This window comes from Zeus faber, assembly GCF_960531495.2.
Source record: "Zeus faber genome assembly, chromosome: 3".
In the NCBI taxonomy this organism is placed as follows: domain Eukaryota; kingdom Metazoa; phylum Chordata; class Actinopteri; order Zeiformes; family Zeidae; genus Zeus; species Zeus faber.
This window is the reverse complement of record NC_137190.1, coordinates 4753160-4765804: the sequence shown is the minus strand read 5'-3', so window position 1 is coordinate 4765804 and position 12645 is coordinate 4753160. Positions and strand designations below refer to the sequence as shown.

Sequence of the window (12645 nt, the reverse complement as noted above, 5' to 3'; positions counted from 1 at the left end):
TTCTAGTCTCTTTTATGTCAGGCCACTGGACAGGACAGACACTCTTACTTGTAATACTTTAAGCAGATTTAAGAGCGAGTATTTGTCAATGTGGTACTTTCACTTTCACCAGCCTATCAGGGAAATACATGCATATCCATAAGTAAAAGGACCGCTCCTTCTTCCCCCACTGTGTAAACGTGCTTGCCAATATTGGAGTGTGTGTGTGTGTGTGTGTGTGTGTGTGTTCTGAAACAAGGTCCACAGCCTGATACACACAAACAGACTGAAAAACAATATTTAGCTCGATAATCGCAAGCTAAATATTGTGGCGATCGCAGGCCACAGCGGAAATCAATCTAAATGAAGTGTGTGTGCGTGTGCGTGTGGGTGTGTTACCTGTTGCAGTCCACGTGCAGTAGCAGGTGCGTGGCGCTGATGGTGAGCGCGATCTTGTGCCACTGTCCGTCGGCGAGGCGGTAGGGGAAGGACTCGGTGCGAGGCTTGCCCTTGGAGCGGTAGTGGTAGCGGATCTCCTCCCTCACCCCGCTGCTCTCCAGCTCAAAGTAACTGCAAAGCAGGAGGGGCCACAGGTCAGAGGCGAGAGGTCAGGGGTCATTAGGGGACTCGCCCAAAGTCCGGGAAAATCCGACCCTTACAGCGTATTGATATCCATTCAGTAGTCAACTACATTTTTATTGAAATTTATCGCAAATGAAACACCAGACGATGGAAAGCAACTGAATCGTTCTCGATAATACACCCGAATGTGCCAACACCACCAGTCCAATGTCGAGTCTTTCCAAGTTGAACTCCAACACACGAAGCGAAGCAGGCACGTCCTAAAAGAAGACAACATGTAAGACTCAGGGTTGCGCTTAAAAAGTAGTCACCGACAAAATCACATCATGATTTTTTTCAGTAGTTAAAATTTCACGTTTCCCTGAACACCCTCGAAATTTCAGGACAGAAAACTTCGGGGAGGACAAAATAAACAGTGTTATTTTACTAGACTTCTCCAGAAGAAGCTGTGACTGGGGCTTTAACCGCGTTACTGCAATACCACGCTACCTGATGTATATATCATATATATATTTGTATATATTTTATTTCTTTTTTGCTGGAGGAGGTTATCATTGTCTTCCATGCAGTGATGAAGGACTTCGCTCCAGCTCGTCACCTCAGCTTTGCACCGGGGGACGACAGTCCTTAAAACACCCGGGGAATTATTTTGTTTGCGTTCCATTGTTATTAACTATTTCTATTCCTGTCACAGCCCGAGCTGCAACCTGCAAGAGCACGCCGTGTGCGGGCGTGTCAACTGAAATGACAGTAATCGTGCACACGTGTTAGTCCATAAAATCTGCATTTAGGTACAGAAGTCCAGATCCACGTTTCTGCTTTCTGCTCGCTGCCCTCCATGAGGTTGTCGATTAAAAAATGATAATAATAATAAATAAATAAAAACCCAAATAAAACAACGTGGAGTGACCAGCGCACAGCGGAAAGACAGAACCCCAGCTGTGGTAACCATGGCGACCATGCACTTTTGAAATCAATCCCATAAAACCTCCTGCGTTCCTTCTCGGTGCCGCGCTGCTCACAGTTAGCAGGTTTTTTAAACGAGAAAAGAGAAAGCAATTTCATTTCCCCCCAGTCCAACGATAATGTGTGTACTCTTCAAAGACAACACGTTGCTTTCCCAAACAAACACAATCTCCGTGGCCATCGCTCAATTTGGGCTTTGGGGACGCGGCGGCGGCGGCGGCGGCGGCGGCCCGCAGACGTGTCCACACGGATGCAAAAATATTTCACCCCAACACTTAAAGATCAAGATTGGTTTTATGTAAAGCACAGGATCGGCGTCGCGTTGACTCCGCCCTCCGAGGAAGAAACACCTTGCCCCCCGCACACCCCCTGCACACCAGGTGGAGGGACAGGGAGCTGCTGTGGCGGTGGAAGGTTGCATTTAATTTGGTGATGTAATTCAGTCATTCAGACACTTTCACAGGACGATGATTCAGTTGTTCAGGACGTTTTCTCCTTTGGCCTTTGATCCATTTTAGTCTTTTATTCATTTAAGTCTTTTATTCATTTTAGTCTTTTATTCATTTTAGTCTTTGCTTTGCTCTCTCAACGCACCGGACACTTTGCATTTTGGTGTACGGCACAAAAATGACAAGACAAGAGTCAGGCAACCACACGTCCAACCTGCCACCCAGCCATCCAATGCAGCCATTGTACCGGCCATCCAACCAGCCTTCGTACCAGCCATCCAACCAGCCACACAGCCTTCGTACCAGCCATACAACTAGCCACACAGCCATACAACTAGCCACACAGCCATCCAACCAGCCATACAACTAGCCACACAGCCATCCAACCAGCCATACAACTAGCCACACAGCCATCCAACCAGCCATACAACTAGCCACCCAGCCAGCCGTCTGACTTGTCAGCCGGCCAGCCACAGCCACCAGCCCCAGAGGCAGACAGCCATGACATTTCAGGCTCCTTCCAGTTTGGCCATCTCAGAGCCCCTGTTCTTCAGCACACAGAGACGGACCCCTGGCACAAAAGAGCATGGTCTCATGGTCTCACACACACACACACACACACACACACACACAGTGAGGACGAATCCCCACTGCATACAAAAGCTGAATAGTCCTCATGCATATTGATGCCAGCGGGGAGGGAGAACCAGCTCCACAGAATACCAAGTGAGGTAATCAGAAGCCACATTTATCCATCTCCCTGTTCCAACAACTCATCACTTCCCATAAAAAAAACAAAAAAACAACAACTCTACGAGCACATGCCTCGCAGGATCAAATCCACCTCATTTTCTCCCTGGGTATGAATGCCAAACGTCGCTCTCGCAGGTCCTACTCATCCTGTGGCGACGTGCGACTCCCGCGCGTCCGGGGCTAAAGAGGAACAATCCTGCGCCGGCGTTCCCTGTCTCAGTCAACGGGGTTCACGCCACGTAGCTCGGTCCGCTCCGCGGAGCGGGTGACGCTCCGCCCGACCCCCCCATGCGGCGGGCTGTGTTAATATTAAAACAATTAACACCGAGCAAATTAACAGGCATCGCAGGGAAGTGTTTTTCTAGGACATTAAATCGCATTTACACGCATCAAGGGGTGGTGCCACAGCTTGTAGCTTGAGTGTGTGTGTGCGTGCGTGTGTGTGTGCGTGTGTGTGCGTGTGTGAGGCCGGAGAGAATTTATACATCATGTCATCAGTCTGAAATTAAATGAATACATCACTGTGTGGCTGTGTCGGGCGCTGACCCGACAGCTCATTTCAATCACTGGAGGAGGGCGACGCTGATACTCGTCGCGGCGGAGAAGAGTCATTTGCATCAAATTGAGGAACAAAATGGGGAGGAGACAACAACTCTGCGGCTTTTCCCCCCGCCGGCGCCCAGGACCTGGAGACCGTCAAAACAAACAAACAAAAGTCAAAACAATGTTTCCCTAGATTTTACTCTCGAAATGTGATGTCGGCACTTGTACGGGAGGCTCTCCTGTCGCGAAAGTTTAACTGGAAGCCATTTCAATTCGTCCAGTGATACACACTTGGTGACCAACTGTCCCTGTTTGGTGCATATTGCTAATCTGAGAGTGCAACGTCGGCTCCCAATCGCCACTTGATGTCGGAAGGTTTCCATCATCTGCACGCTGCAAAGCTCCAACTGAATCGGATGCGTCTGCGTGGACTGTGGACGTGCCCTGAGTGATGTGGAAATGAACGCCGTTTGCATCCCAAAGATCAAAGCCACCTCTGATGAGCGCGGAGACGGGAGGCGGGCGGGGCGCGCCGGATCCTGCTCGGCAGCAGCATCGCTCTGTATCCGTTCCACATGGAACATCCTCATATGGGATGCGATGCGTTTTTTTTTTTTATATCCCGACCTCGGTCCGACGACACGTTTGCGTTTCCTCCATTCTATTTCTAGTGGGAGTGAACTGCGACGATCAAATTTAAAAAAATTAAAATATGTATGTATGTATGTATGTGTATGTACAAAAAAAGCGTTGAGGAGGGTTTTTGTCCAAATGCAAATAAACAGTTCGAGAGACTTGTGGTTCGTCCTTAAAATGAAACACAACTTTATTCATCTCAGGCGGGAAATTGAGGTTGAAGTTCCAAGCCCTGGAACAACAAATCAGCAACGACATGATTCTGCGAAGCACCATCAACGTGTGGTGGCGTCTGGGGCCCGGAGCGGAGGCTGAACGTCACAGTCCTGAGGCACGTTTCACACATGGCTCCACAAACACAAGCTCATGGATACGCCGCCACGTCCGTTCAGCCAGGACGCACAGCTGTGGGTGTGGAGCTGTAGCCAGGACAAGCACTCTATTGATCCGGTTTCCCCTCAGAAAAGAGGGGAAAAAAAAACAAAACTCTCATATATTTGTTTTAAAAGACACCTTTTTCCTGTGGCTGGAAGGCGTCGCAGTGACTTCACGCACGCTGGGCTGCAAATAAGGTGCGGAGAGTTCAGCAGGGCCGGCCTGGCGTGCACGGGGGCGGCGGTTTGTTTTGATAGAAGTGCGACGGCAGCGTGCCGTCTCGCTCATTTGGTGTCGGCGCCGTCTCCCCGCGGGGGACACCCGCGAGGCGAATGTGGCCCGCGTGCTTGTGCAGACGCGGGTCGTTGTGTGTGCGCGACGTCGCATGAGTGAGTGCACAGAGGTGGGGGTGAGGTAAAAAAATAAATAAAAAAATGTATAATAATAATAACAATGATCGCTCTGGCTTTTTCTCTCTGCACGGATGTCATGCAGGTATTCTTTCTGAGGCCAACTGACAGCCAATTACCCGCTCGACTGGGGGGGTCGGCGCACTCTGCCCGTCCCGTGGAACCAGGGGAGAGGGAGAGAGAGAGAGAGAGAGAGAGATCAACTAGGCTGCGACGCGGCGTATGAAGATGCTTTAATTGTTGACCCGCGAAATGTGACCGGCGTTGATCGCGGGATATGGATTTTCTTTTCTCGGAGGAAGATGAAGCTCATTTGGGCTCGGCGAAGCGGATATCATCCTTCCGCGGGGAGGCCGCTCGGCCGCTCACGGACCTCAGCCGTGACCCGTGGGTCAAACCTAAAAGACGTGCCGACCGTGAGGTTGAGGGTCACTCGTGGGTTTGCTAAAATCTTCTCCTCCACGGCGTGAGATCAGGAGAAAAACAAAACAAAACCACAACCGATCTCGACATCCAGCAGACGATGTGACGATGATTTGAGGTCGCATCACCCGGCTCTGGTGTCCCAGCCGCGCGGCCTGCCCCCTCTGTAACACACACACACACACACACACACACACACACACACACACACACACACACACACACACACACACACACACACACACACACACACACACTTCTACAGTGCATTCTACGTGCCACCCAAATGTGACAAAACACCTTTGATAGGGTGCACGGCAAATCAGTGATGAAAAATAATAATATTTAAAAATAGAAACTCATAATCTGGAGGGTCCGGCGAGGTGGTCGGGCCAGGCAGGATGGCGCTCCACAGCAGCGTGCAGTTTAACGCACACGTTGCTCCGGATACAGTAGTTCCAAAGGCAACAAGAAAATAAGATTATAGAGTGCTGAGATCGGGTTTCCAATTCTGTAATCTGCTCCGCTGAGAGGTATTCAAATCCGTCGGCTTCTGGGGTTTGTGCACAGCAGCGAGATTGACTGGGAGGAAAACATCTCCCGCCGGGGGGAACAGCCTGCAAACATTCTTGGCAGGGGGAGTCTTTTTGCAGTTGCACCGTGCCATATGGGGCGACAGTGTATAACCCAGAAATTAGAACGGATTCAGTACGAGAGCAGTTGTTGCTCGTCCCTGTCTGTTTGTAATTCACCTCTTTCCTTGTTTGGGGAGGATAAACCAGGAAGGAAGCGGGCAATACGGTGCCAGGCCGAGTACACCGCTGCAACGCTGGCCCTCCGGTCTAACGAATAGCATTAGTGTCCAACTGGCCTAAAACACAGCACTACAATTCTTCGAAAACCAAGAAGTCTCAGCACGTGGCGCCGAGTGATTGTTCATCCCCACGCTGGCTCCATTTCACAGCCAGATTTCTCACCACATATAAATTACACGGGTTAGAGCTCCATCTTACTTATCCGTCGTCATCTGGCCTTACACTCCACCGCGTCCGTGTGCATAAATAAGCAATCTGCAAGCAGCAGAGCGTTTTCCTGCCACGCTCCACATCTGCGCAACAAACAACCTCACTCAATTAGCGACGCAGGCGCGATTGTAATTTTTAAATTAAGACAAAAAAAAAAAGATCTGAAAAGCTTTTGGTTTTTTTGCCCTCTTCACACAGAACCATGAGCCTTCAGTTCCTCTCTGTTCTCAATAATTCTTGTACGACTGTAAGCCAATTTATCTTCTGTTGTTTTACCATGTAAAGTGTATTGACACTGACGAGAGCCCGACCCATGCCGGATTTTTAGGTCCGATAACGATCCCGATTTTGCCGCCCACCGATTATCGATGTTATCGATGTAGTAAAGTTTCTATATCTGAGAATTTAAGTTACAAGCAAACAAATAAATACAAATAAACACAAAAAAAAATTTTTGATAGATGAAAAAGTGATTAAAGGTGATATTTATATTCAAATTGTTGTTTTGTATTTTTTTTACGAGTTCCGGTGAACGCATCGTCACTGCCGAAACAAATTTGTTTTCCGAGTTTCCCACGAACGCAGCATGGCTTGCTGCGTGGAAACCTACGCGTCCACGTCCTAACACGGATGGATTCATAATGCCTGGTCTGACTTCTGCTTTTAATGGTGAGAAATAAAGAAAACAAATATTATTTATCCTGTATTCTGTTGAGCACGACTTAGTTTATGATGATGTTAGCTCAGTTTATCATACTCTAAAAATGTTGGGGGGGGGGGTACCCATTGGCTGCATAACTGTCGATCCCGACGTGGTCAAAAAAGTCAAATGATGACATATACACACACATATACATATATATATATATATATATATATATATATATATATATATATATATACACACACACACACACACACATATATATATATACACATATAAAATCCCACACACACACACACACACTAAACTTACATAGCAGCTCACACAGTTTGGTTAATGGTCTCATGGAAGGGTCTATTTTTTACAAAAGCAATTTAGACTTGTTTACAGACAGTGCAAAATATGACAATTAGTCCCATTTAATCCAGTGGACTTTCTGCCCTTAAGACAGTCTAGCCGATCAGCTCCGACTGAAATGTTTTCAGATCTATCTTCACACAGGAAAAGCAATGAAGCAAGAGAATCATTTGTCAAACAAACAACGGGACAAAAGACAACTCAGAACTCTGCTAATCCAGGTGGAAAAGTGTTAATCCTAAAACGCCCTGCTGACATCAAACTAATAAGACTGCTCCTGTTGTCGTGTTGATTGGACGCAGAGCAAGAACCTGTCGTCGTGGGATGGGGACACGTTTCAGATGCATTAAGTGGAGTTTGGCTCGCGCCGCGCTCCTTGGAAAAGTGTCTCGTTTAAATGAGCCGATTAGGACGGAAAACCCATTTAGATTCATCTGTTCTTCCACCACTCGTCTCACCTGGTCCCGCCGCAAAGCTTTTCAACGTGATCACACATCCTCATCGGGGGTGCCACGTCGGCTCGAATGGCATGCAAGCTTTTGTTGATGTATGAGAGAGAGAGAGCGAGAGCAAGAGCGAGAGAGAGAGAAAAAGGGGGCGAGCAGCATAGGAACATGGCAGGTGGCTGGGCTGGCGATGCACCGTTGGTGTTTGAATGCAGAAAGTTGGGGAGAAGCATTGAAGACGCCGGCCTTTGAGGTTTCTTATCACAGAGCCGTCGTTACTGCTGACAATGGAGGCCTGGGCTAGGGCCGCGGAGAACTGCTGACTGTGCAAAACCCCCCCCCCAAAAAAAAACAAAACAACCCTGCTTTTGTTGTATTCCACCCCACATGGCAGTACTACACCCAGCGCCGGACAGCAAAAAAAACAAAAAAAAAACGTAAAAAAGGAAAAGGCTCTCGCACGGGTTGCCCAGGAAGGTTTGCTTTCTAAAGGCCTCTCCTTTGAGAGACGAGGCGAGCGGAAGGCGGGAGGAGGACGAGGGGAGGCCGCCGCCGAGCGGGAACGGCAGAGCTGGGGAAAGGGGACGACGGCGTGACTGTGATAGGAGAGGGACGGCGACGGGACGGAGGAATGCGCGGCTCGGCAGCGGACACAGCGGGGGGTCTGAATGGAGGGGGGGACACCGGCGGCGAGCCAGGCAGCAGTACAGAGCTGCGCGAGTCAGGCGTCAAACCTGCACACCACATCGGCGACTTCAAGGCACCATAACACACGTTGGATCCGTTCTTATTTTTGATATACAGTATAAATAGCGCTACCATTCGAATGCACCGAAGGTAAGACGCAAGATCATGAAAAATCTTTCATCGCGTCAGAGATTCATTTCTATTTGTGTTGATTTGTCAAAATGGCGTCTTGACAATCTTTACTCTGCTTGTGGAAATACCGCGGTTGTACTCGGAGCGCGTGCATTGAAATTGGTCGGTTATGTTCCGGTAATTGCCTTAGGGCTGTTGACTATTGTTGTAGCGAGCATCGCTGAGTGAGGCTTTATAGCAACATTTGCTTCGGTCCAATCGCTCCTCAGAGCTAAATATGCGGGTGTGGAGCCTCCAGCAGAAGATTACAGTCAGTTGGCTTCAATTAGCCTCACTGTTGTTTGGCCGACCCGCTGTGCAACAATTACGCCTGCAGGTAATGAGTGAGAGAGAGAAGTGTGTGTGTGTTTAGTGGAAGGGAGCAGAGGCCACATCTCTCAAGGTCATTGCAGAATTCAAACACCACGCTCACCTGCCTTTCATCCTCTCTGTAAAGAGCGACACACACACACACACACACACACACACACACACACACACACACACACACACACACACACACACACACACACACACACACACACACACACACACACACACACACACACACACACACACACACACACACGAGCTGCATCCACGACAAACAGCCGGGCGACGCAGAGCTCTGTTAAAAGCCGAAAACATCCTTCCTGGCAGTGGCGCGGGAGGCAGTCCCACCAGGACTTCTGATTTTCTAGCGATTGTCGTGACCAAAAATGGTTGATTTTAAACATTTTCCGTGTCCGCCACCAGAGAGAGAGAGAGAGAGAGAGAGAAGAAAGGGGGCGAGCAGCATAGGAACATGGCAGGTGGCTGGGCTGGCGATGCACCGTTGGTGTTTGAATGCAGAAATTTGGGGAGAGCATTGAAGACGCCGGCCTTTGAGGTTTCTTATCACAGAGCCGTCGTTACTGCTGACAATGGAGGCCTGGGCTAGGGCCGCGGAGAACTGCCGACTGTGCAAAAAAATAAAAAAAAATACTGCTTGATTTTAAACGTTTTCCGTGTCCGCCATTCGCTCGCACCGGCGCGGGCGGAGTCAAAAGTTGTCCTGGAAAACCGCCACCGGAGGCGCTCCACATACGAGGGCTTCAATGTTCCGCCATTCCAACACACTGCTGCGGCACGAGGACGAGGGGCCGTCTATGAATGTGACCCGTTCCTCTACAGATACGCATTGTAGCCTCCCTTCACTTTCCGTGTGTTCTTTACAGAACGGAGCCTTTACCTTCAAAGGAAAGAGAGAAGGGACATAAATAAATAAATAAATAAAAAAAATCAATGACGCCTGCCCTTTAAAAACAATTCATTTGTACAGTTTCTCAAGGGGCCGGCGTGAGAGCAGCGCCGCCACACAGCCAGGTCCTGCGGCAGGCTTCGTTCTGTAATCATATCCAATTCGTCTGAACAAATTCCTACGAAAGTCTGAAGCCGAAAAAACAACAAAAAAAAAAAAAAAAAAAGAAACAGTTTATCGACATTCGCAGGCTGGCGAGGAGTGTGTGGACCCCTTCCTGCACTCTGCTAGTGCATGACAGCTCAATTAGAAAGTTTTATGTCCATCGCACGTGCGGGGGTCTCCTGGGTCACACCGGGGCTCAGCGGTCGGGTGGGTGCGGTGGTGGGGGGGGTCCTGGGCCTACTACGGGGGGGGGCGAGGGTCTGCTCTCGTCTCCAGGCGTGGGCAGGTGGGGGTGGGACTGGCTTCCGCGTGACGGTCTGGGGGGTGGTGGGTCAGGTGGAGGCGGCGTAAGGGGTGCAGATCGCAGCGCTGGGGTCGCCCGCCTTGTGGGGTGGGCTGCGGGGGCTGGTTGGATGAAGTGCGGTTCAAATTTTCATCGACTTAATTATGTTTTGTCAAAAGCATGTTGTCATCTGATGTTTCTATGTTTGTTTTTCCATGTACATAGTGTTGTTTGTTTCTATGTTTATGTTTTTCCATGTACATGTTTGTTTCTGTTTGTTTTTCCATGTACATGTTTGTTTTTCCATGTACATGTTGTTTGTTTCTATGTTTGTTTTTCCATGTACATGTTTGTTTCTGTTTGTTTTTCCATGTACATGTTGTTGTTTGTTTCTATGTTTGTTTTTCAATGTACATAGTGTTTGTTTCTATGTTTTTCTATGTACATAGTGTTGTTTGTTTCGATGTTTATGTTTTTCCATGTACATGTTGTTGTTTGTTTCTATGTTTATGTTTTTCCATGTACATAGTGTTGTTTGTTTCAATGTTTTTCCATGTACATAGTGTTGTTTGTTTCAATGTTTTTCCATGTAGATAGTGTTGTTTGTTTCTATGTTTATGTTTTTCCATGTACATAGTGTTGTTTGTTTCTATGTTTTTCCATGTAGATAGTGTTGTTTGTTTCTATGTTTTTCCATGTAGATAGTGTTGTTTGTTTCTATGTTTATGTTTTTCCATGTACATGTTGTTTGTTTCTAAGTTTGTTTTTTCCATGTACATGTTTGTTTCTATGTTTGTGTTTTTCCATGTACATGTTTGTTTCTATGTTTATGTTTTTCCATGTACATGTTGTCGTATGGTTCTATGTTTGTTTTTCCATGTACATGTTGTTTGTTTCTAAGTTTATGTTTTTTCCATGTACATGCTGTTGTTTGTTTCTATGTTTGTTTTTCCATGTACATGTTTGTTTCTATGTTTGTGTTTTTCCAAGTACATGTTGTTTGTTGCTATGTTTATGTTTTTCCATGTACATAGTGTTGTTTGTTTCTATGTTTGTTTTTCCATGTACATGGTGTTTGTTTCTAAGTTTGTTTTTTTCCATGTACATGCTGTTTGTTTCTATGTTTATGTTTTTCCATGTACATGTTTGTTTCTATGTTTGTGTTTTTCCAAGTACATGTTTGTTTCTATGTTAATGTTTTCCGTGTACATGTTGTTGTATGGTTGTATGTTTTTCCATGTACATGTTATTGTATGGTTCTATGTTTATGTTTTTCCATGTACATGTTGTTGTATGGTTCTATGTTTTTTTTTCCATGTACATCTGACTTGTACCTATGTTTATGTTCTTCCATGTACATGTTTGTTTCTATGTTTATGTTTTTCAAAGGACATGGTGTTGTTTGTTTCTATGTTTGTTTTTCCATGTACATGTTTGTTTCTATGTAAATGTTTTTCCATGTACATGTTCGTTTCTATGTTTGTTTTTCCATGTACATGTTGTCGTATGGTTCTATTTTACTGCAGATAAACCGGTGCATCGGTTGTGGCTCACTTCCATTACGTTGTGGTTTTTGCCTTTGTGTTTTCCGTTTAATGTTTTTCGAATTTGCAAACTGTTTTGGGATAATGCAGTTCGTCTGACACGTCTGGATTTGCAGCGTATTTTCTAAATGCTGGGTGTTTGGAAATTGGTGAAGAATTTTTCTTAATTGGCTTGTGTTTTGTCTATTTGCATCATTTCCATCATTACAGCCGTTTATATCCCACCGCAAGCGGACACCGACAGCACTGTCGGACCTGTATGATGTGTGTGTGGATTTCAAAACAAACATCCTGACACGGCTGTGGTGGTGACTGGGGACTTTAACAGGGCGAACCTTAAAAAAAGTTCTGCCTAATTTCCATCAACACATCACGTGTGCCACCAGGGGAGATAGAACTTTGGACCATTGTTACACTCCTTACAAGAACGGATACAAGCCCGTCTCGCTCCCTGCTTTCGAGAAATCAGATCACGCCACGATTTCGCTGGTTCCCGTTTACAGGCCTCTGATCGCGCGAGAACTGGTGGTGACTAGGGAAGTGAAGCGGTGGACGGACCAATCAGAGGCTGCGCTTCAGGACGCTCTGACTGACGTAGACTGGGACATGTTCCAATCAAGTTCAAGTGATGTCAGCGAGTTTAGGGATGTAGTAGTGAGCTTCATGGCTACGTTAGCGGACAGCATCGTTCCCACGGTGAAAGTTTCGGATATTTCCAAACCAGAAGCCGTGGGTCGATAAATCCATCCGCTGCGCTCTGAATGCTTGCACGGCCCCTTACGACGACGGTCTTGTATCCGGAAATATGGACAATTACAAAACGGCGTCATACAATCTGCGGAGGGCGGTGAAGGACGCTAAACGAACATACAGAGAGACTGTGGAGCTACAGATGGAGCAATGGGACACCAGACACTTGTGGGAGGGGCTGCGGACTATAATAAAGT

The 12645-nt window shown here is 47.2% G+C and overlaps 1 protein-coding gene across 1 annotated transcript in view; it reads right to left on the bottom strand.

Annotated features, from left to right (window-relative positions):
* LOC307228414 (protein kinase C-binding protein NELL1-like) overlaps positions 1-12645 on the bottom strand; it is a gene marked incomplete at both ends in the record, with an annotated part of 172036 nt that overhangs the window by 137828 nt on the left and 21563 nt on the right. The window contains one exon of the mRNA XM_079998063.1: positions 379-549. Coding sequence (XP_079854189.1) covers positions 379-549 — 171 coding nt within the window. The remainder of the gene's footprint in view (positions 1-378; positions 550-12645) is intronic.